The sequence below is a fragment of the Phalacrocorax carbo genome, chromosome 1 (assembly GCF_963921805.1).
Source record: "Phalacrocorax carbo chromosome 1, bPhaCar2.1, whole genome shotgun sequence".
NCBI classification, from domain to species: Eukaryota; Metazoa; Chordata; class Aves; order Suliformes; family Phalacrocoracidae; genus Phalacrocorax; species Phalacrocorax carbo.
Genome location: NC_087513.1, coordinates 61,253,351 through 61,276,763, shown reverse-complemented (window position 1 = coordinate 61,276,763; position 23,413 = coordinate 61,253,351). Strand labels below are relative to the sequence as shown.

At 44.6% G+C, this 23,413-nt stretch overlaps 1 protein-coding gene across 3 annotated transcripts in view; it reads left to right on the top strand.

Moving 5' to 3' along the window:
* CHST11 (carbohydrate sulfotransferase 11) overlaps positions 1-21,725 on the top strand; it is a 180,711-nt gene extending 158,986 nt beyond the window's left edge. For all 3 annotated transcript variants that reach the window (XM_064456042.1, XM_064456033.1, XM_064456046.1), the window contains exon 3: positions 16,800-21,725. In XM_064456042.1, coding sequence (XP_064312112.1) covers positions 16,800-17,648 — 849 coding nt within the window. In that variant the 3' untranslated portion in view covers positions 17,649-21,725. The remainder of the gene's footprint in view (positions 1-16,799) is intronic.
* The last annotated feature ends 1,688 nt before the right edge of the window (positions 21,726-23,413 follow it).

Here is a 23,413-nt window from a genome sequence, read left to right as displayed (position 1 = left end):
GGGGAACTGGTTTCTTGATAGTACAGCACCAGATGGCAGGCTCTGCATCTTGTATTTTTTAATTCAGAACAACTCTGCTTTTATTAGGTTTGTGTTATCTCTTATTTTACTACAGTCTTTTTTGCATTTCATAAATATTAATTCCCCAGACAGTCTCTTTTGTTTAGTAGTTTTCATCTATCACAGGCTTCTCTGTTTTCCTTTTCTCTCCCATCCCAGAGAGATGTCATCCTCTGCCATCAAAAGCGAGAGCTTCTCGAAGGAAGCCCTTCAGTCCAGAGATGTAGGAGCAATATTTTTACTACATATAATTTTCGTTTTCTTCTCTGTGTTCCTTCACCTTCACTTCCTAATGCCAGACCCAGGCTCTGATTTCACTTGCTTCCATGGAGGGAACTGTAATGCTTTAAAAACCTGTTCACGAACTTTTTTCTCCTGTCATCCATAGACGGACATTTTAGACCATTCATTCATCTTTGTACCAATGTTGAGGTACCAGACTGCTTTACCAGATGCCATTCAAACCCAGAGAGCTGTTCCCAGGCAGTCTGTGGTTTTGTTAGTGTTTGGGGTTGGTTTTTTTCAGGGAATCACTCAAACTACTTGTTTTCCTTCATGCTTGCCTTCACCTTCTCTACTGTGTTTCTAGTTGTTTTTAACACAGATGAGTAAGATGTGGTAGGCTGAAGCAGGTAGGCAGAGTTGTAGTACTTCATCTAAGCTGTACCCACTAACCAGCTTCTTAATGCGGCTTCTCCAAATTGGACTGGTTTGGCTTAATACGGTCCACCTGCTCCAGATAAACTGTATGCTTCTCACACCCCCCTGTTTCTTGCAGTGAACGCAGTACTTTTCCAGCAAAAATCAAATGGTGCTTTTTACTTCTCTCCATGACCTTTATAGATCCATGAGCTTTATGTTTTTTCAGTAACATACAGGTTGGTTTTCAGGGGTGTGGCAAACATATTATTACATTAAAAAACAGACCAATACATGTAGCCCTCCTTTTTTGTACTTAAGTGATTATTTTTTTTAATCCCAGTATAGCATCTTGGAGTGCTCTGACTGTACTGAGCATTGATGATTTTCTGTTAGATCTCAGTGGCATATAAGGTGGTTGTTTTGATAAACGGAAAACGGTGTTGCTGCTATACATTTTCACAAAAGGCAGTGCCAAAAGTCTGTTATTAATTTGTCATAGGCACCAGCTTGATGTGGAAGTTACACCATGTAACATGTGATTCTCAAGTGTTTTCAGGAAAGAAATAACAAAGAGGGAAAGGTGTAAGTCTAAACCAAATGCTTTGAGTATCTGTAATCTGCTGATACCAGCATTCTTTAGTGCCACAAATCCTCAACCTGAATTTTGAGACTCTAGTTTAATCCATTTACTTAACCTTTATGTAATTGGGAGGACTAGAAACTTCAGGGAGGACAAGTATTCAAAGAGATATTTTGTTGTGAAATTCTCCCAGAGAAGTACCAGGAACCAGGGCTGAAAAATAACCCCACTTCCCATCTTAAAATACGAGCAGAATCACAGCAAATTGAAAGTGCTGATAGCATTGGGTTGCCTTGCCTTCAACCCAGCAGAGTCCCGCTTGGGCAGGGAAGAGATGTTAGGAGAGGACAAGGTTCAGCTTGTGAATGTGGTAGAAAAACGTAGCAACACTGGACTGGTTCTTTGTGGCTTGCTTCTCACATCTGGAAATCGGGGATGATGCGTTATGCTTTGAAGCTTACAGATGGGAAAAGACCAGATAAGTACCGAGTGTTATTTTTATCCCAGGCCTCAGTCTGCAATAGCGGCTCCAGATGCAGCTTCAGGAGGAGTTATCCATCCTGCCAGCACCTGCATATCCCTCTGCAGTTTATCTGAGGTTTATCTGGGAACCAGCATTTATTCCCATTCAATGTGTACATCTGTTGCCTTCAGTTCCTAACGAGGCAGGTCATAGCTAAGACATACCCATATTTTAGTGGACTCAGGACTGCTCCACTGCCTCGCCATAGGGAGCCAAGAGACCTCATAATACTTCCAACAAGCTGTAATTTTAGGCTACGGTTGAGCTCCTAAGATTTACTGATCTCAGTTGATCCACAAAAACTAAGTGGGCAGGGGAGGATGAGAGGAGCCCAATCCTGTCTGCAATGTTGGGGTGGGTGAAGAGGGAACAAAAAGTACTATTAGGCTGATGTGTAGGCTCTGCGTAGTCTAGCTGGCTGTTCAGCAGTTCAGTTTTTCTCAGCTAATCTTGGCAAGTGTTTTCTCATCCTGGAAACAGTATAAGTGAACCTGTGGTTTATCTCTGCTCAGGTGGTCCTTCTCTCTCTGGACCTGCAGACAAGAGAACATGAATCATTAAAAGCGAAACAGGAGCAGATGTTCTGCATCAGGTTTAAACTAGTAGTGTGTGGTAGCTGCTTTATCTCAATCTCCTAAGTACTATGTGTGTTTCAGAGCAGCCTCTTACTCATCCTGTTTAACATTCATGCCTTCCTTTGAAAATGTTTGCACCTCCTCCCTCTGCTCCCAGCCCTCCGTGGGTTTGAAAGTTCAACTTGAACTCTAGCGGTATTGCAAAAGGGATGCTAGAAGGCTTAAATGAAGAGCAGCTGAGGAGAATGAGGAAAGAGCAGTGAGAGGCTCAGTGAAAATGTTCAGGCAGAACAAAGAGTTAAGGCTCACTTTAAAATAACTGGGATTACCTTGGACCCTGTATTGCATTAACCAGGGGCTGACAGAGTGCAGTGGTGTTAATAAGGTGAGTTAGGGGGCCTTGACCACTTCTGAAGAGCACTGGGGGGACGGACTGAAGTTGGGGGCTTGCACTTGCATGTGCATAGAGAGAGGTGACGGCGAGCTGCAAGAAGAGAGCACACATGAGGACAGAAGCACCCAGGAGGGCAGAAGTTGTTGAGTAAAATTACAGTTTGCTCCTGGAAGCAGTGACTCCCATGTACTGCTTTTCCCTGTGAGCAAAGCTTATTTTTAAACAAACAAAGCCAGAGACAAAGTTAGGTAATGGAGCAGGAAGAGAAGGTCTCTAAAAACAGTAGGAGAAGTTGGGAAGAGGCTTTGTGAGACTTCCCTGCTCGTGCTAGCTGGGATACACAGCAATTGGAAGAGACACATGGGGATGGATTACAGGAATGGATATAGGGTTGCAGACACCTGATCAAAAGCGTTTAAGCGTGGTCCTTGCAAATGGACCTTTACATCATGACCTGTTCTGTCTAGTATTAACCTCCAGAAGGGATTTAGAAACAACAGGATAAGCAGACTTCCATGAAAATCAGGTTTATATTTGAAATGCAAAACTACAAGGGTTGAGAGCAGTTGGATGCCGTTGTTAATCTCTAGGTCAGCTGTGCTGATGCAGCTCATAAAAGGCAGGATATGTTCAAAGAGCAAAATCCACTGTTAATTATCAGCATGTTTGTGGAAGGCATTTGTGCCATGGAAGCCCCCCAGTGGGGTGAAGGGCACAGCGGCGCTTGGCAGCTCTCCCTGCCTTGCAAAGACGGGCTCTGCAGCAGGCAATGCTGTGGGTTGGAGGAGGAACTGTTAGCTCTTCATTCATGGATCCAGGGGGTGGAAGTTACTGCACAGAGAATCTAAAAAGACAGCTCTCTTAGCTGGAAACTGTAATTTAGGTTTACTTCTCCTGTCAGGAATATCAGCTCTTGCAACATGCGAACTTGACACTTCTCCCTGCTCCTAAATCCATGTCACCTGTCAGCTCTGGAGAAGGACACCTCCATTCAATAAGCCAGAACAGCATCAACTCCCAGTGTTTCTCAGGAGCCATCATGTGCCTCTGCTTTCTTGACTGAAATCATCGGAGAGGTGGCAGCGGTTCCATGTGCTGGCTGGCTGTGGGCACCATGGATTCTTCTCAGACCACCCTACTAAGCAAGATCAGCAGCAGTGCATGCTTTCCCTCCACTGTGCTACTGAGCTTTTTCAGTCCCACCTACTTAATGCATGAGAAAGCCTTTCAGTGCTTCAGTACCACCTGGAAGCACCCGTGCACCCTGGTCTGTGACCCACATAACCCACTGTGCCATCTGGGTGCTTACTCCTGGGATGTGGGCAGGGATGTATATATGCATATGGGTGCATTTGTATATAGGGAGATGTATGTATTCCCACCCAGCTTACTGGCGTCATTTGTTAATCAAAGAGAAAATAAGCAGCTCATTAAAATAAAAGGTCCTGAGAACGGTAGCAGGCTGGTACGAGTAGGCAAGCAGAAGCCAGTGGTAGGGGGAGGTATCGATAGCTGAGCAGTCAGTCCCCCCATAAGTACGTTTCCAAGGCTGTAATACCAAAAAGTGGCACAGAGGGTGTAAACCGCCAGGCGCTACGTTTTACCTGTGCTGAGGGGAAGCTCTATGTACGGGCAGCTTAAGGCAAAAAGCACCCGTCTGCCACGTGAGGAGCCCCGTGGGAGGTGGAACAGGACTAGCCCTGTGTGCGGGACAGAGCCGTCCTGTTCCCGGCTGCGCAGGAGAGGGCACGTTTCCATCAAGTGCACGCTCTTGGCTCCCGTTGCCCACGCAGCTGAATGCCTCGACTCACTCCTAGCTGTCAGACCATGTCCCTTCGGGCCAGAGGGTTGTGGGTTGGCACCTCTCTGCCTCTCGCCTTTCCCTGCTGCTCAGAGAAAAGGGATATCTCCCTGATCTTTCAGTGCCCTCCATGCTCACAAATGCCATGAGCGCCTGCCTAGTGCTGCAGTCAGCTCAAGGACAGCAAGGACCCGCTTTGGGGGATTTTGCATGCAGAGCAAAAGCTAGATGAAAACTCGGTCCTGGAGCTCCTTTTTCTTCTGATCTTTGCTGGCATGCTCAAGCTGCAGGTGGGGCAAGGCGGATGACAAGGGTATGAGAGCAGCAAAGAGGGAGCCAGCCCTTTCAGCAGATAGAGAGGGAACTGATGAGAGGCTGGCGCACGTTCAGCATCCGTGAAAGGAGCAAAGAGCAAGGACACAGTGCTTGGCTGCAGCCAGAGAAGGATCCCAAAAGGAAGAGCTCAGAGTGGCCTTTTCTGCTCGTTTTCTTTGGGAAGTTTAAAAAACAATGAGCATTAAAAAAAAGGCAAAAGAAGATGATGTGTGATTTCTTTCAGGGTGTAGCTGAGGGAACAGTTTCAAAAAAATAGCTGCCATTTAAAGAAATACTAAGAATTTGTTCTTCCATTGTAAATTAACATTTAGTATGCAGTCCCTAAATGGTTCTGTTAGTAGATGAGACAGAGAACCCTTACAAATCGCAGTAAACACAGCTGTAGAGATGAGGAAAATTAACAAGGCACCGTGCTGATAATTGTACCTTCCAGTTGTCTTAAACAGCTGATGGAAGTTACTTTTAACATTGCCCTCATGCTCCAACATACGAAGGCTTAATGTAGCAAGTCAGGTGCTTAAAAATACAAGCAAGACACTTTTCGGTTTGTCAGGGTTTAAAGAAGATTACCTAGGCATGTTGTCTGTTCTTTTATTGCCGTGCTGAGGTCTCCCATGCTGCAATTCAGAGGGACGCAGGGAGACGGGAAGTTTCCAGCGAGGGCCTGGTGGTCAGATCCGCAGAGCGTTGGATATTGTCATTTGGGTACAGCTGGCACTGTGGATGGAGTGTGCTGGCATTTGGGAAGAGGTGTCGGTGGCCAAGAGAGAGGGCAGCCTTATGCAGATGCTTTTTGCTTCCCGGTGGTGGAGCCATTTGTGGTCGGCTACCAGCAGTGAGTTTCTTTCAGTGCACAAAGACTGAAACATCTGTTTTTTTACAAAATGAGAAAATATTGCAAAAGCAAAAAAAATCCCTCTTCTGTGTCATGGTACATCTGCGGTCTCTTGCTTTGGTCCCTCTTTGGGTCCAATCCTGACAGCGTTAGGGTTGGACTAAATGACTGCTGCTGGCTTGTTTGGGACTGAGCGTCCTTCAGGGTCAGAGTCATTGGTATTTATCTCAAGGCAGAAGAAATGAGACTTAGGAAGCTATTGATGAAACAGGCTTTCCATGTTAACCCAGAATCTTATTTCTGTACCACTTCATTCTGTGGCTGGAAGTTTTCCTGGGAAGCCTGTTGTAATTAAGATTATAAATGGATGCTAGCATTTTAATAGAAAAGGCCTTTTGTCTTTTGAAGCAGGGGGTTATCTAATTCTTTTTGTACACCAGCAGAAAGGTGAAAAGTTTCTGGTTTGCTGTAGTTAAGGCTGTGGAGAAGGAGCAACCTTGGTTACTTGCCTTCTGTGAACATCAGTGAGTGGCACGGACAAATGTGCCAGGAAGAGTTACCTCGGAATAGCAAGGCTTAGTCTGAGCACAATATAACCTCACCAGAGGGAAGTAAAAGAAATTCAATGTTAATTTGTAATAGTTTAGTTGAGGAGAAGAAAATCCATTATCCAAAGGATTTGTGTGTTTTGCCAGTCTGTGCTCGGATGAATTAGTTCAAATCATTACTTGAAAAAAAAAGTCATACTGAGATAGGCCTTGAAATATCTTCTTGTTTCTGCCACGGACCTGCTGAGGAGTGTTATCAGCTCTGTCTTCTCCATCTCCTCCGGACCTTTGCACCATCCAGTGAGACCACAAGCAAGCCTCACGAGGGAGAGGTTACAGCAGAGTTATACACTGTCGGGCATGATCACTCCTCCTTCCAATGTCTTACCTTAAAAAAAAACAGCACGGCATTTCTTGATAGGGGCCTAAGCCTGTACCCCTGGTTCGTGGGAGGGAGATGTTACAAGAGGACGTCCTGCAGCATCCCGCTCAGAGTGCCTGCCCTGGTCATGGGGGACAGGGGCTCAACATGGCTAAACACATAATTACGGGGTTCCTTTCTCCTTCAGCGGGTTGCTAAAGCTCATGAATTATATGTAAAGAAACCAGCTATGCAGCAACTATCTTCTGTTTTTCCTATTTGGGTTTCAAAAGCTTTGGAGCAATATTGGTGTTCTACATGCTGAGTTAAAAATTGGAAACGTATTACCCTGATTTAGCATGGGACTGAGTAAATTGTATTCAGTTAAAATAGCAGATATCCTGCTGAGAAGAAAATAAGTATTTCTACTTGACTGTGCAGCACCTAAGCTGTGACCCAGAGGTACAGGAAGAGGATTTGTGTTACCAAGAAATCCATTAACATCTGCTGCCAGGGGTGAGCAGGGCATGTGTGTCCCAGGCAACTCCAGGCGTTCAGGCTGCGTGCATCTCCTCCACCATATCCTGTGCAAGGTATCACCTGATGTCCATCATGGTGGTGTCTGAGCACCTGTCAGGTCCCTGCCCACTCCGTAGTTTGATGTTGTTGCCTTTTCCTGCGGGTTTCATTCAAAGCACTAACTGGCCTCTCTGTCCGTGTGGCTCTGCAGCGTTCGCTGAAAGCCTTGTTCACAAACTGTGTGAAATACCTAGGTTTTCAACAGTGAGCTTACCTTCCAGAAGCCACTGTCCCAGGTTCATGAAGCTTGAAGGACTCACAAGGAGACACCTGCCCTCCTGGCCAGATCATTTAGGTCACTCTGACGCCTTCTCGGGTAGGTTCTTGGAGGTTCCTTGTGCTGGAGATTCCTCACTATTTTCCAGCACAGACATATCTTATCCTTTCAGCTGGGATTTTTCCTATATCTAAACTGAGTGTCTCTTGTTTAGTTTTGTTACTATTTGTCCTAAGCACAGTGAGTCCAGACAGAAGATTATTCCCTTCCTCCTTGTGGAATTTCTTATGTATTTTTGTATTTATGTACCTACTTCATCCTGTTTCCCCTCCACCCAGTTTATCTCACCCCTACTACCACAACTTCTTGCAACAGAAAAATAAATGTCAGTTTTCCCATTGTCTCCTAGATACCAGCTATGTTAAAATGCAGTTTCTTATTCTGTTTTTTAAGGGCTACTCCCAGCTCCACCCTGGCTGACTTCATGCATCCCCAGCCCAGTGCTCCTCCTGGTACACCATTTGCAGATGTCCATGGCATGCCTTTTGCTAACCAGTCCTCAAGCCTCTCCTTGAAAACTACATCTACAGCTCCCACAGTAGAGATGTAATAGCAGAGTACAGCAGCTACAGGTCACTCCCTTGGCTTCAAGCTTCCCAATGCCTGTGCTTGTCCCTAGGCTTGATTTGTCCCAGTTTGTGATTCATCTACACCTTGATTGCAACCTGGGTGTTGTGAGATAAACAGTGCAAGTCCCTTTGCCCCTGTCGACAGCGCCTAGTGACTTGGAGGCAGTTCTGCAAGCCCAGCCCTTTCCCAGCCAACAGTAGTGCTTCCTCAGGAAGGGGCTTTCCCAGGCAAGGGTGGATGCAATCGGCTCCCCCTCAGCCAAGAAGATCAAGTGCAGCCTCATACTCTCAAATGTGGCATGCTGTTGTGTCCCACCACGAGGTCTCCACTACCCTGTCCCGCAGCTGTGAGAGCAAACTCACTCTTTGCCACTGTATGTCTGTCAAATCACCCATTAGTGTAATTAAGTCCATCAAGGGTGATAGGTAGGGGCTCCTAAGGACTACCTGAGGCAGCCTTGAGTGGCCAGTGGTTGTAGCGTAGAGGTGAAACATTCATGCCTGGGGACCAGGAGAGTTAGAAAGACCAGGGTTGTGTCTCTGTGTGTTACAGGTTACACGCACAGGCACAGAGAGCATGAGCTCAGCTCCAGCCATCACATGTGTGCACATCTGTTGGTGTGTGTTTTGGAGGGGAAAGGCCAGAAAGTTTTCATTTTAAAATTAAATTCATAAGATAGCCAGACCTTTCAGCTTTTTAATACAAACAGTGATTTATGGCTGCACTTAGAGAATGAGCCAGGAGTGGACAAATTCATCACACGCTGTCCTTTTCTGTCAAAGTGGCGGCGAGCCGCTTCAGCGGCAGCGTGGGGTGGTCAGGCTCCCAGCAGCAGAGCCTCCACCGCGGGAAGGCACCGCAGCTCCATCACCCTCACCCCACCGTGGCAGCTGAGGTCCCAGCCCAGGGTTTCATCCGCTTCTTTTTGCTATGAATTTAAAAAAAAAAAAAGGTTGGCCATCTGCCAAATTCGCCTTCTCACCCTCCCCTTTGACAGCTGGCGTCAGCTGCTGGAAAGATGATGCAGAGTGCTCTTTGTACATGCAATGCAAGGACCCAAACTTCTCTTCTGTAAATTAAATCCCAAGACACCCACCAACATGAAGACTTTTTGCTTTAATTATTCCCAGCTCGAGGTTCCTCCAGCTTTCCTGACAATTTCTTACCTCTTGAGTGTACTGCACTTCAACTCGGTCACTCCAATTTTGCCTGCCCTGTGTTTGTAAAATTACGCCAGAGCTTCAGAATAGTGACATGCATGGTGGCATGTCCTTCACCCCCTGTGTGGCCAGGCCATAGGTCTTTCTGCCTGGTCTTCCTGGGCACTTCCAACTTTTTCATCTCCTTGTTCAGAGGAGATGTTTCCCAGGATGTATACGTTCATCATCTTAGCCCCAAAACCTACGTACTGACTCTAAACAGTTTCAAGCAGGGAGAATGGGAATGGAAAGGCTTTCAAAGATGTTTGGGATTCTACAGGAGAAGGTGGCTTTTAGAAAGGGGCTCCCTCTTTTTCTTCCTGAATCCATACCTTCTTGTGTGACGGAGTCTTAGGCTGATTAAAAAGCTGGTTTTAACATACAGCTGGTATCACTTGGTGTCAGGCTGTGATTTTACGAAGAGATTTTCACATCATTTAGGCTCTCCAAGACAAAAAGGCCAATACTTAATGACTTAGTTGTGAAGTTTTCCCAGGAAAGCATCAGCATTTGCGGCTGCATGTGTCTGCTGCCAGATTTTGACTGGTTTAGTGTTATTTTGTAGCACCCAAATCAAAAAACTGGAGAAAGAACGGTGAATGCCAAAGTTGATGGGGGTTTGGGTGTGTCCTTATTCAAATAATGATAGCCTCTGGAGCCAAAGTAATGCAACTGCTGAATTGTTTTGCCCTTCCCTTGTACACGCATGCAAACGGACAAAGTTGGGACCCTGTATAGGAAGAAGGAGGGAACATGTGAAGCAGTTTAGGATTTTGGACAATACATTGCTAGCAGCTACTGTGTACGACTGTTTTACCCTCAGCAGCTTTGATCCTTCTTTCCATAGCCCTGGTGGGAACTAAAAATGGTGTGGTTATCTTGGGTTGCAATACAGAAAATTATTTGAAAAAAATGGGTATTCGGCCTTATCTTGTGAGATAAGGGGCAATAAGTTCAATGCATGAAACGGAGAAAAGAAAGAGGCTTTGTAAGATTTCAAGAGTTTCCTTCAAAGGATATGATTTGTCTGTAAAATTTTCTCACTTAGTAAAAATGCTCCTAAGTTTATATTAGTTTTACTATCTTCTGTTATCCAGACACTCTGTAGAGACATTTTCAGAGCAAATTTGTATTCCAGTTTGTCTGTCTGCAAGTTGTCAGGGAAGATGTTAAGCACTTCCATCTCCAGTACACACAATGTGCTTTTTAGTCTGCTTTATTGGACTCTGAACAAATATTAATTGAGGTTTTGGTGGGGTTCTCAGTTGAGTGCTGGAAATTTTTGAAAAAGCTAAGTCAAGAGTAATATGCTTTGAAATGTGAAATAAATCAAAGTATGAAACCCTGCAAAGCTATTACTTAAAAAAAATTATTGCAGTCCAGGTCAGTTTAATAACATCCTTTTATCTAAAATGCAATTGTTCTTTTAGATTCAGTGTTTTGATTCAACATAGCTATAATTGTCTGACTGTCATCTGTAGAAATCTGCAAAGAATAATAATTGTTTGTGATGGTTTGAGAAATGCCTATGCTTGGACTGTCAAGTATGAAAAATTGCTAGTTCCCCTTTATTGTCTAATGCTGAATGTTTTAAAGAAAACAATCTAGAATTTGATGTAAGGAATATATGTATACACCAAGTAGGGTAATTATGGATGCAAATTGTAAAAACCAAGTGTTAAAATAGTCTAAAAGATGTTTGTAACTTCAAAGCTGTCCATCAAGGTTGCAAGAATCTTACTTATGCTTTTTATGTAAAAACAGGATTGGAAGCGTGCTTGCATGTAACCTCCTGCTCAAAAAAAAAAAAAAAAAAAGCAAGGAAAAAAAAAGCCCTTAAGCAAAGCATTTGGGAAAATATAAGTAATACCAAGAAACATTTTATATATTAAATAGCAAACACCTCCTGGAACTGAGATTGTATGGTTGATGGGCCGGAGGAAGGTGAGCTGATAATCCCAGAGAGATTTTAGTCAACTGAAATACTAGTCTCTCCCAATGTCACATAACTAGGACCATTAGTGCCACCTATAGTTCATCTGTCCGACACTTTTCACGTTAAGACCTTGTTTTCAATGGGTTATGAGCCTGCTGCACAAACCTTCTAAACAATACTGTTCAGAAGAATTTGGTGGAGGTGAGATCTGGTTTATGCTAAGCTTAACAGTGCTACCGGATAGACCCAACTGGATATTTGCAGAGATACAGCTGATTTTGATTGATAGCTGCTTGGACCACAGGTGAGGGGAACGCTGCAGCAACTTGCATAGTTCCAGCGTAGGACAGAACCCAAACCTCCAAACACAAGTACAATTGAAGAATTAAAGGCAGATGCAAAGTCTTTGTTAATGCCATACTGAAGAGAAAAAGCAATTTAGCAGGCCATGAGAGTGCAAACCCCATTCACAATATTTATCCCCCTTACTCCACTCTGAACTAATCTGGAAAATTTTGCCCTTTAGCCTGCCATGCCCAAATGTCGTGTTAGCACTCCTAACATTTGTGAACCTGGTTACAGTAATGTACAGGGCAGCAGCCACAGGCAGGACAATAGAAATGAATAAACCCCTGCCTTGTAAGTGTGGACGATACATCGCTCCACACTAATTTTTTTATAGTGAGGCAAAATTTAATTTAATTTTTTTTGAGTGACACTTAGATATTTCCATCCTTCTATTAAAAAAGTGCTTTCAGTGCAGGTACTTGAGAATTGGATTGATCTCTGGTCCTAGATTGCAGTAAACTACTATATTCAGAGAAAAACACTAGTTAAAAGCGTCCTGTGTTTAAATCTGAACTTGCTGCTTGGCCATTAAGCTTGGAAAGGCGTTCAAAGATTATTTTATCCTGCTGTGCCTAAGTAACCAGGAGAAAATACTTCCCACCTCATTACTGTGATTTACCTTGAATAACCTTTTCATCTCGTGGGTTGATGATTGTCAATCAGTCAGCATGTATATTTCTGGTCAGTCTAATCCCTAGTGCGCTACACTCAAAGTCCCGTCCGTGTCCTGCCCTGCTGTATGGAACACATCCACATGAGCAGAGTGTGCTGGACTTAGTGTTCCTCCCTTGTTAGGTTGGGACTGATGGAGATGAGAAGCTTCTGGGATCAGAGTGGCTCCAGACTACTTTTTTTTCTTCTTCTTCTTCTTCTTCTTCTTTTAAATGCTGCTGAGCTTGGGAGTCTCCCGCTGCTCATGCCTCCCTGTTCGACTCGGTTCCTGCATCAGAAAAGGAAGAAAAACTTTCATCTTGGCATGCCCTTCTTCTCTGTCACCTGTTACAACTTCTGCAGGAAAAAAACCGTGATCCAGTGCATCTATGGTGTTGTCAGTCCTTTCAGGGAAGAACGGATGCTTTTATCAGATGCCTTCCCAAAACCTTTAATGCCCATCTGAAGTCCAAGTTGAACTGTCAGAGGACAGACCTGAGTACTGTCTTTATCACCATCTCCACACTGCTCTCAGGGTAACCTGCACACATGCTTAGAAGTGCCCTGTCTGAAAGTGGGGTGGGTTTAGGGCCATTACTTATTGTGGCTTCTTGAATTGCGGGGTCAGCAGGGCCCTCTGGTAATGGACAAAGGTGCAGCAACCAGTGTCCAGGCAGCAGCTGTGCTCTCACAGCTCTGCTGTAGCTACATCTGTAATAGCTTTGAGGGAATACATTCCGTGGCCCTAACTGTTTGATTTGCCCTTCACCATCCGTGGGTTTAAAGATATCTGTCCCTTGGAGCTTATCTCTCTGGCTGCTTAAATCTGTAGGGTGTATTTTCCTTGTTAGTTGTGAGCACTTTTCCACGGGCTAGGTGGACCTCTAGTTTAAATAAATGTAGTTCCAGACTTGTGCAATTGTATTGTTTACCCTGTTCCCTTCACCAGCTTCAGGAGTGAAATTATTACGTAGCTTAAAAGCCTTGCCTGTAAAGTAAAATGAGGATTAGCATCAGAAAACTGTGTTAATATATAATTTCAAAATATCAAATTGAAAAATGCTGTTATGATTACCTCATGTGGTGCTGTAGGCTCTGGGGACCATGGGGCATGTTCTCTGGGGTTTGCCTCTTACAAGGAAGAGTTTGGTCATTCTGCAGGAGCTCCATTAAAGCCCCTCTGGCGTCTTACATGACTTTTCACTAGTGCGGTGCAAGTTTGGCCTTCATGACACCCACTCCTTTTAGGGCTGTTACCATTAAACGTCAAGGAGAGCCAGCAGGACTCTTTGCTTCTCTGAGGGAAGGAGGTAGGTCAGCTCTTCCAGGGTGTATCAGGTGTGTTAGGTAGCTCAGAAGAAAATGGGTTTTGATAGAGTTGGTGTCGTTCCAGGACAGTCACTAAATGGACCTTTTTTTTTTCAATAAGCTGAAGTCAATAGGAAAAAAAAACAAAAGAAAAAAGGAAGTAGAGTTTTCAAAACTATAATTCCTACATTGTCCTTCATCCATCAGCCATACCAAATCATACTGTAATTTGTGAGAATAGGACAATACTCTTTTAGTGTTACACTGATATTTAATACGTGTTCTGTGTGCCACCAAACAGGCCAGAGCATGTGCAGAGCTGACCCTGGGGTGTTGGTGTATACTTCGTAAATGTAGCTGACCGAATCTGCGTGCCATTTCTTCCATGTTGAAAAGAGTGGGAGACAAGTACCAATTAAAAAAGCACAAGTATCATCTTTAAAGTGAATTTAATGTAGTCCAATTTAATTTCCAATTGCAAATACTAAGGCTGCATTTTTCCCTCTACTCCTAATGCTTGAAAATCTCATTAACATTAATGCATGGGGAAGAAGTGCTTAGCCTATTGATGTAGGAATGAAATCAGGAGCAAAGCACAGCTCTACAAAGATTCATCTGCAGATTAGGGTCTGAAGCAACCATTAGATTATCAAATCTGACCTTCTATCTAATACAGGCCATAGAATCTCATCCACTTAATTCTGTCTTTATCCCAAGAATGGCACCAGAAAAGCAAATAGAGTGCATTAAAATATTGTAATGTAGCAGTATATTCAGGCATTTTTTTTTTTTACTCAAATCCAGAGGCAAACAGCAGTACGGTGCTATATGATATTGATGAAAGCCTGCAGGAGGAGAAATTTTGGCATTTTATCTGTCTGCAGAGGGAATTTTTATGTCTGTGTGTTTGCACAGCATTTTTTTTAGTTCTTTGAAAATCACTCACTGGTAACTCTAACCAGTATAGAGCTGACCATTAGTTCTGTATCTCTTTGAGGACAGCATAAATTGAAATTGGGATTTTATATTTTTTTAACAGGAAAAGTAATTTTCTTAAAAAATCTGTGTGGTCCTTGACAACTGCTTTCTAACATTTTATTTTGGAAACTCCCTGCCAGTCAGTTTTCCTAAGAAACATGAAGCTCCTTTCACATCTGGCTTCTCGTCTCTTGGACTGTAACACAAAACTGCCCTTGAAATGCACCTGGGAGGTGTTCAGGGCGATACCACACACGCACAAAAGACGAGCCAAGCTGTCTGAAGGAGCTGCACTGGGCTACTGCATGTTTTAACCATTAGCCAACCTTTTTGCTGAACAACGAGGCTAAAGAGGTGAGAAAAGTATTAAGGAATTCAGAGGAGAAGTGGTGTGTGGCACTGTACAAAATACAGAGGTCCAAGGCTTGGCACATAAATGCTGTCCTGAAGAAGAAAAACTTCCTGCCCAAGTTTGAGGTGCACCAGCCCCTTGGTGTTGCCCATCCCACGAGAATGTTCCTCTGCAACCCACCACAGCTCAGAGGGAGGGAGGGTCTCTGCTGCTCATGAGTTGCAAAAGCTTTTGCTGCCCCTTCGGTGAGTGAAACCCGGGCTCTTAGGGCTTGTCTGTAACAATACAATTTTTATCTCCTTTCCCTCCAAAGCTCAGAAATCCTACAACTGGCTTGATCCCATCTTGGGGTTTGGGTTGGGTTGTGCCTCTGAAGTGCATTTGGATCTTGTTCTGTGAGGTCATTTTTTAATATGAATCCAGTATCACGCTGATACTGGAAGCAGAGATTTGACCCATGGCTGCAGGAACTGAAGGTTCAGTATGAACCCCCAAGCTGGTGCAAAACCATTTGCCAAGGGTATTATACCTTTGAGATCTTCGAGGGGGAAGACCCCTATAACCAAAGGCTATACACTCCTATAGCAGATGTATACAGTCTACGTTGCCTCAAATGCTTCGTTGCAGTGTCCTGTGATTCATGTTAACCTAACTAGAAGATATCAGATAAACGCTTCTGAAGGACTCAGCATTCAAGAAGGCATCTCAGACCTCCTTGCCTACCAGATAGGAAGGTCAATACTTCCTTAATACTTGGCTTTGAGGCTAAACTAATTATTGTGCATAAGGCTCTTTGAAATCCACAGGTAAGTGGGGTTAAGTAAATGTAAATAACATCACCAAAACCTTCCCCCTGTTGCTCTGATGCAATGTATTCAGCATATGTAAAAAGGCATTTGGAGCAGTGGGGGTAGGGCTGCACAGCAAAACACTGTGCCTTGTGGAGACACTTCAGATGGCTCTGAGTAACCAAACACAGGAGCCCTGCGTTGGCATGATCCTTTGCCTGAGCTAATATTCCCTGTTTCCCCCAGAAGCTCATTACCTGCCTTAGCAGAAGCTCTCGCTGTTGTTGCTGGACAGAATCGGGGCAGGAGGTGGCTGGCGGAGAGGCCATTGCCATCTCTCTGCAGCTTCTCTTTGGGCCTCCCCAAGACAGATTACAGCCTCTCCAAAGCATCCAGCAGCTGTAATAGTAGAAAGTTAGGGTGCTGTTAACCAAACAGTAAAAGGCTGTGGGTGAATATTGTGCTGTGTGTGTTAGCAGGCTGACCCTCTTTTCTTCTCTGTCAATGTGGCTTTAGCAGAGAGGCAAATTATTATTAGAGGCTATTATTCTCCCTGCTCCTCAAGAAATCACATCTGAGTGAATGTTCCCCTGGGGGGTAAACAGGAATTTCCATGGTCTCCATTTCTTCTGCCAAGGTCATAGCCAAGAAACAAGCTGCGATTATTAAGTCTCTAGCATAAAAGACATCAGCAACAAGAGCAAATGCTGTTTTCATTTTGACAAATTTTCCAACTCTGGTGTCTTCCTACCCCATCTCAGCAGCAAAAAGTCAGGCAGGGTCCAGCGCTGCTGTAGCCATGGATGGACTGCAGAGTGTAGGGAAGATTTGTCTTCCAGGACTAAGCAGTGACCGCATCTCAGGCTGAGGGTGCTGTAAATACACTTGCCACCAGGCTGCAGGAGTGCTGGTGCTCCTTTGAGTTGTCTTCAAAGCAAAGCCCTGGACACTTTGTGAACAGCGTTTAAGCAGCACGTATCACAAAGTTTGGAGACAAAAAGAGTTCATCTTCTAGCATAGGAACAACTTTACTCAGCGACATAATGACCTGTTCTATAGAGGCAGTAATCTACTTTTCTATGAATTTGTATAACAAGCAAAAACGCAGTGAGAGTTTCTCAGCCACTTGACTTACTGGTGCCTGTCCTTCCTTTGCAGTTGTCCAACACAGCGATTCTTCATCAGATTAGACGAGACCAAGTGACAGACACGTGCCGAGCAACCAGCGTATCTAGCAGGAAGCGCCGCGTGCTGACACCCAACGATCTCAAACACCTGGTTGTGGATGAAGATCATGAAATGATCTATTGCTATGTTCCCAAAGTGGCCTGCACAAACTGGAAGAGAGTCATGATGGTTTTGACGGGAAGAGGCAAGTACAGCGATCCGATGGAAATCCCAGCCAACGAGGCCCATGTGTCTTCAAACCTGAAGACCCTCAACCAGTACAGCATCCCAGAGATCAACCACCGCTTGAAAAACTACATGAAGTTCCTCTTTGTTCGCGAGCCTTTTGAGAGACTGGTGTCAGCCTACAGGAACAAGTTCACCCAGAAGTACAACACTTCCTTCCATAAGCGATACGGCACCAAAATCGTGAGGCGCCAGAGGAAAAACGCAACCCAGGAAGCTCTGCGTAAAGGTGATGATGTGAAGTTTGAAGAGTTTGTGGCCTATCTCATCGACCCACACACCCAAAGAGAAGAGCCCTTCAACGAGCACTGGCAGACTGTGTACTCCCTCTGCCACCCCTGCCACATCCACTACGACCTCATAGGAAAATACGAAACGCTCGAAGAGGATTCAAATTACATTCTCCAGCTGGCAGGAGTAGGAAACTACCTGAAGTTCCCCACCTATGCAAAGTCTACGAGAACTACTGATGAAATGACCACAGAGTTCTTCCAGAACATCAGCTCCGAGCACCAAACGCAGCTGTATGAAGTCTACAAACTTGATTTTTTAATGTTCAATTACTCAGTGCCAAGCTACCTGAAATTGGAATGAGGGATGGGTCGGGGGGAGAGAGGGGAGAGAAAGCCTGTTTTATTTAAGATTTTTATTTGTCATAATAAATATGGAGGATGGGTTATTTTGTAAGTTAATATTTTCTTTTTTTGAATGATGCTGCGAGCAGCACAGTCAAAATTATTTAAATCAACTGTAAGAAAGGACAGCTCTCTGCAGGGTAACAGGATTGTGATGATCTAGCTGTAGAAATGAATAATATTGCTACACTGTTTTAAAAAATTGTTAATTGTGTTCTGGTGAATTTCATTGATCTTGCATTCCTCCAATCCTAATTAATGTTATTTATACTTATTTAAAACATGGTCTCTTGGTAGGTGTCACTTCAGCAGCAGAGATAAGATAACAGTTGGACAAAAGGAGTCTGGTTTTATGCTTTCCTTAGTTCAGCTTGTCTCTGGGTAATAATATCCTTCCATTAGCTGTTGATGCCAGTTAATATGGGAATGGTTCTTGATACCACACACTTTGAGAACAGTGGTGGAAATAATTTCTTCAGAAAGTGATATTGCACTTAAGCATACTAAAAAAAAAATCTATCTAGCCCTGAAAGGGAAAAGTAAAGCAGATTTTGATAGATCCATGATATCTAAAACCCATGACTGAAAGAAATGTGAATGTATTCCTTGGGAAGAGAAACCATGAACTTTTTATAAGTCTGGACTTAATGATTTTATCAAGAATATGACCAGTCCCATTGCCTCTCAATTTAAAGCCTGCCAGCCCAAAAGAATGCAGATTTGAGGGTGGTCCATGAGAAAAAAATTTACTTTTTTGATAGTGACTGTAGAGATTTTTGAATGCCCAACGCAATTGGCATTGACTTAATTCATATCCAGGATGCGGGTGGGGGGAGCTCCATCCTCTTCAAGTCATGCCTCCCTAATTGATCTTAAGATGGGCAACAAAAATTGGCTCAAAAAACACCCGTCACTGTATGTTGCTGTAAAGGGTGTGGACATGTAATTTGAAAAGTCAGAAAGTAATCAAAGTAATCTTCATGTTGATCTCTAAGCATGAAAGGCAATAAAAAAGGTCTTTCATCTTGCTACATGCTGGTTTCATGGCTTTTTCCTAGGAGGAAGGGGAAGTCTTTTTTTTTTTTTTAGCTGATGACTAAATACCATTGACAAGGATGTTTCTAATTTCCACTGGGTTAGTATTTCGTCTAAGTCAGCTCTCGCATGAGACCACAATCTTTTTATTTAAGGTGAACATCTCAGTAGCGGTTGTTTTGCGTGTTGGGATGGCAGATTGTACCAGGCTTAGCACACCGAGCGATGCTTTTGGGCAAGCAAGTAGCAATCTAATCACGGCAAATAAACAATGAAAAACAAGATTTCAGTGTGGATCTATTAGCAAGCTCAGTGGGCAGAAGTACTGGCTTCTCCAAATGTTGCTTTGATTTGATGCAGGTGAGGTGTACGGCCAAGCGGGTGGCAGGTGCCTGCCTGGGGAAGGGTCTGCAGCCACGTCAAGCTGCCCCATCCTGGGGCGGCAGCACGCTGGTGCTGATGGGCAGGAGGAGGCAGAGGCTTAAGTGAAGGCACTTGTGGGAAACTAAAATCTGTTTTAAAGTTGAACGAGTGTTAAAATGGGGTTTTGACTTGCCTGTGTGTCAATCTTGTGAGCAGCCCCAACCCTTCCAAAAATCAATGAAGATTTAAAAAAACCCAGCTGAAGGCAGAGCGGTTTTAACAGCATCAGAGCCAGATCCTGAAAATGTCATACTGTAGCTGACGGTACCCACTGAATTACGTTAGTCTCCAGGACACACATGTGGTTAATGAAGAAAAATAAGTTCCATCTTATTTCATAAAAATAAGTTGCTGAATACATCTCAGTGAAGAACAGATTAACATAGCAAATAGCAGCTGAAGTCCTTTCAAAATTAGATTTGCTTTTAGCCAGGATTCGGGTCATTATTTTTTTTTTTTATCATACCCTACAAATAAATTTCCTATCCATTCTAGAACAGCCACAGTTTTCATAACCCAGGGCCTATTTATAACCTGGAGCACTGACCCAGTGCCTAGTGAAGAGCTGGCTGTCTGCGCCTGACAGCGCTGCATTCCTGAGCGGTTGCTGATCACTGGCTGCTGTTTTACTTGAAAGCAGTTTTGTCTCATTTAGAGCATGCAGAGCTGTTGCAAGTGCCTATCACAGTGTGCCCAGGCTTTCTTTTGTTCGTAGTTCAATGGCTATGTTTGTTAAAAAAAATCTGTCTGAGGGTAGATTTCCCCTTTCCCCCTCCAGTATTTCCCTACAAGCTGTGTGTTTGTTTGGTCTTGTATCCAACAGTGTTCACATTTTGGTCGTTTTCAGTTAGCTGTTAATCCCCCCAACAGATTGTGATGGAAATTTTTTTCCATTTAAGAAAAAAGTTGCTTCAGAAAGTAAACATTTTAAAAACAGGATGTGCTTCCCCCTTTCTTTTTGTACTTTTCTCTGCCATCACCACATTTTTATCTGTTCTGAACACACACAAAAAAAAAACCTATTTGACAGCTGTGATAGAAAAGCTTTAGGAGAAAGCCATGTTTAGGAGATCGGAAGGGTGAGCGCTGCTCCAGCCGGGCTTTTTAGCAGCCACTTTGGGTTTGATTACCCAGATTCTGCCTCCCTGCAGAGGGCTGCCCTATGGGCAGATGCTCAGCACTGAGATGGCTTTTATGTGGTCTTAAGCGGGTAGTTAGAAGTCACTTGCTTTTAAAAAAAATTGATCCCAAACTACTACAAATTGTCCATTTATCATGTTATGCCTGGTCTGGGGTGCTGTGAATGGGCTGTAGAGCTGTATTTAAAATGAACAGCTGACATGCTGGATACAATCGCGTCCTGCGCGTTGAGCATGAAGCCCTCACCACGTCAGAGGAGGACCACAAATGTTAAGGAACAGTCTTTTTCTTTTTGCTCTACTGGGTGTGTTGTTTTGACTGAGCCAAAAAATATCCCCTTCCCCTGCCTCCCCACAGAAGGAGGCTCAGGGTCATTCCTCCTCGTCTCAGTGAGCTGGCAGCCACCACCTGCAGTGCAGGGTCAGCCGTGGAACCAGGTTGGTTTTAGCCCATCTCTTCACTGTGTTTCCCAGCCAGAGGAACAGAGGAGCTGGTTTGCTCCTGAGCCCTGCCTCCCTCCCGGGTTCATTTCTGCCGTGGCCACAGCTGGTCCTGGGAGATGAACGGGCAAAAGTGCAGCCACAGCAAAATTGAAAATACAGATGTGCCCGTGGGGCCACGAGGGCCACACGGGGAGCTGCTGTTTTTTGAAGGACGTGTATTAGTTGAGCAGTGGTGAGCACAGGGAGGACCCAGCGGGGAAGGTCCCACTCCCCACCTCTGCCCCGGCTCCCTCAAAGCCCCTGTGCTCGAGGAGCGGTGAGCAGCCTCCCCATCATTTGGCAGGGCCAGCGCTGAGCCCAGCAGCACCCGTGGCTCCTTGCCCAGCGCGATACCCACAGCTGGGGGCTCATTCCCCCCCGATGGTCCCAAGCACCTTAATCTGGAGCCCAGGCCGGATTTGGCTGAACGTGGTGGTGACTCCTGAGTGGTGGGAGGCCCTCCCAAACCTGACTTGGTCTGTGCTTCAGTCTCTTCATAAACCGTGTCCATTATCACAGAAACGTGCAAACTGCCTGAACCATGCGCTGCGTAAGACAAATGAAATAAATAATCCACAAGCAGAAGTGCTTTTAGAAGTTGACCCCAGATGTTTTAGGGTTTCACTGTAGTCTGCTGCACTTTTCAGGTACAAAAAGGGACTGTCCTTACTATTACTCTTGTTACAGAGAGTGTTATTTTCTTACATGCATGCACAATACAATGTGTACGACTAATTTAACATCAATGTGGGGTTCGATTTTTTTTTTTAACCTATTTGTATGCAGTAGAAGGCTTGTTGTAGAAAAGTATCTCCTCATACCTAAGTATACTGTTAATAAAGAAAAAAGCTAAATTATACATTGCCAACACAATTGTGAACTGCTCATGAATCTTTCCTTAAAAAAAGCCATTCAAGCCTGATTATTTTTCTAAGTAACTTCAATTAAATTGAAGAAAGAAAGTTGCTCTCTGTGTCCTTTATTTCTGGCTCACGCTTTCTGGGCTGAGGGTGGGATTTTTGTCTGCATAGCTTTGCTTTCTCGCAAGGTTTATTATTGTGGCAGGGCAAGCAGAAGACAAAATTATCTACTGCTATGGAGCAGGAAAGCTAAAGTCAGCTGACAACATCCCTCTTGCTCCCTTCCTTCCCAAGTTCCCAGCCAGCAAGGCTGTCAATTTAAGACCTGTCGCATGCCGAGAAACATCATCCCACCTCAAGCAAGGCTGGTTTAGAGTCAGTCAGAGGATGTAAACTCCAGCTATCTGATGAGCCATGTGCTTGCACACCTTCATGTGAATTTGCTAACAATGGCTTTGAGTTAAACATTTCCATCAGTCCCCAAACCTGCGTGGTCTCATCTGTGGTTTTCACTGAGGCCCGAACACTGGGCATTGAAGACAAACTTGGGTGAGGAAATCAGTACCATAAACGAGCATTATGAAAAACATACATTCATAAAATAACTGCTCACCATCATGCCCACATTGTTGGAAGGGGCCCTGGAGGTCAACTGGGCCACCCTAACTGCTGAAGGTCACCAAGCCTACATTGACCATCGTTTTGAGTAGCCAAGGCTTCAACACCGCTGGGGATGGAGGGCTCAGAGCCGCTCTGGGCGACCTGTGCCAGTGCTGTACTACCCTCCCAGCAGAGATGTTTTGTTTTTTTTTTCCTAGTGGCTGCTGTGAGACTCCTGGCCTTCAGTGTGTGTCCATCATCTATCACTACTGGAAGAAGAGTTATGATTCACTTTCTTTGTTAAGTCCCTTTCAAGGAGTTGTAGACTGCTATTAGATTCCCAGTTAGCCCCTGTTGTCACCAGACTCAGTAAGTCCAGATCCCGCAAAGTGTCCTTTTCAATTATATGCTTTAGGTCACTGAACATCTTGGTAGCCCACCACTGTATCCTCTCCAGCATCTCACCATCCTTCCTGAATTGCAGAGGGCCCCAAAACCGGCTGCCATATTCTGGGTGCAGCACTGCCAGTGGCAAACAGACCATTTAATCTGCCAGCCCTACTCCTCACAAGGCAAACATTATTCACAATGAGTGCAGAGGCGAAGAGAGTATAAGCGATCTACAGAGAAGTTGTCATAGCAGATGGTGGAGCACTGGCTATCTTTAGAGCCCAAGCCTGTTCCCACCTCAAAAGCCCTGCCTCCCTACGCTCCCTCATTAATAGGCGGAACTGCAGCACAGCTTCCTGAAATCACAGCCTGGCTGTGCAATATTAAGATAACAACCTTCACATTTCAAAACAACAGTGATTTGTTTCCTCTACAACCTCAATCAGAGAGGAAGATAATTAAGAAGGTCTTGAGAAGGACTTGATATAAGTGAGCGATTAGCCTGGCTCCAGCCGCTGTGCTGATTGCTCTGCCTCCCTCGGCAGCTTGGCTGGGCGAGGATGCCATACGCTTCAAAGCAATGCAATCCTGTTCTGGCAAATACATGGGTCCAAGCAAGGCACTACACTGCCCTGAGAGAGTCTATCAATCAGCTTCAATAACATCTGCGTTCACAAAGATGAAGTGCAGCATCATGCAGAAATGAGGCTCAGGAGACATCCTCTGGCTGCATGGGGACAGGTGGAGCAGGGCACACCAGGGGACCGAGCCCAGGCAAGTTGGGGGCAGCTGCG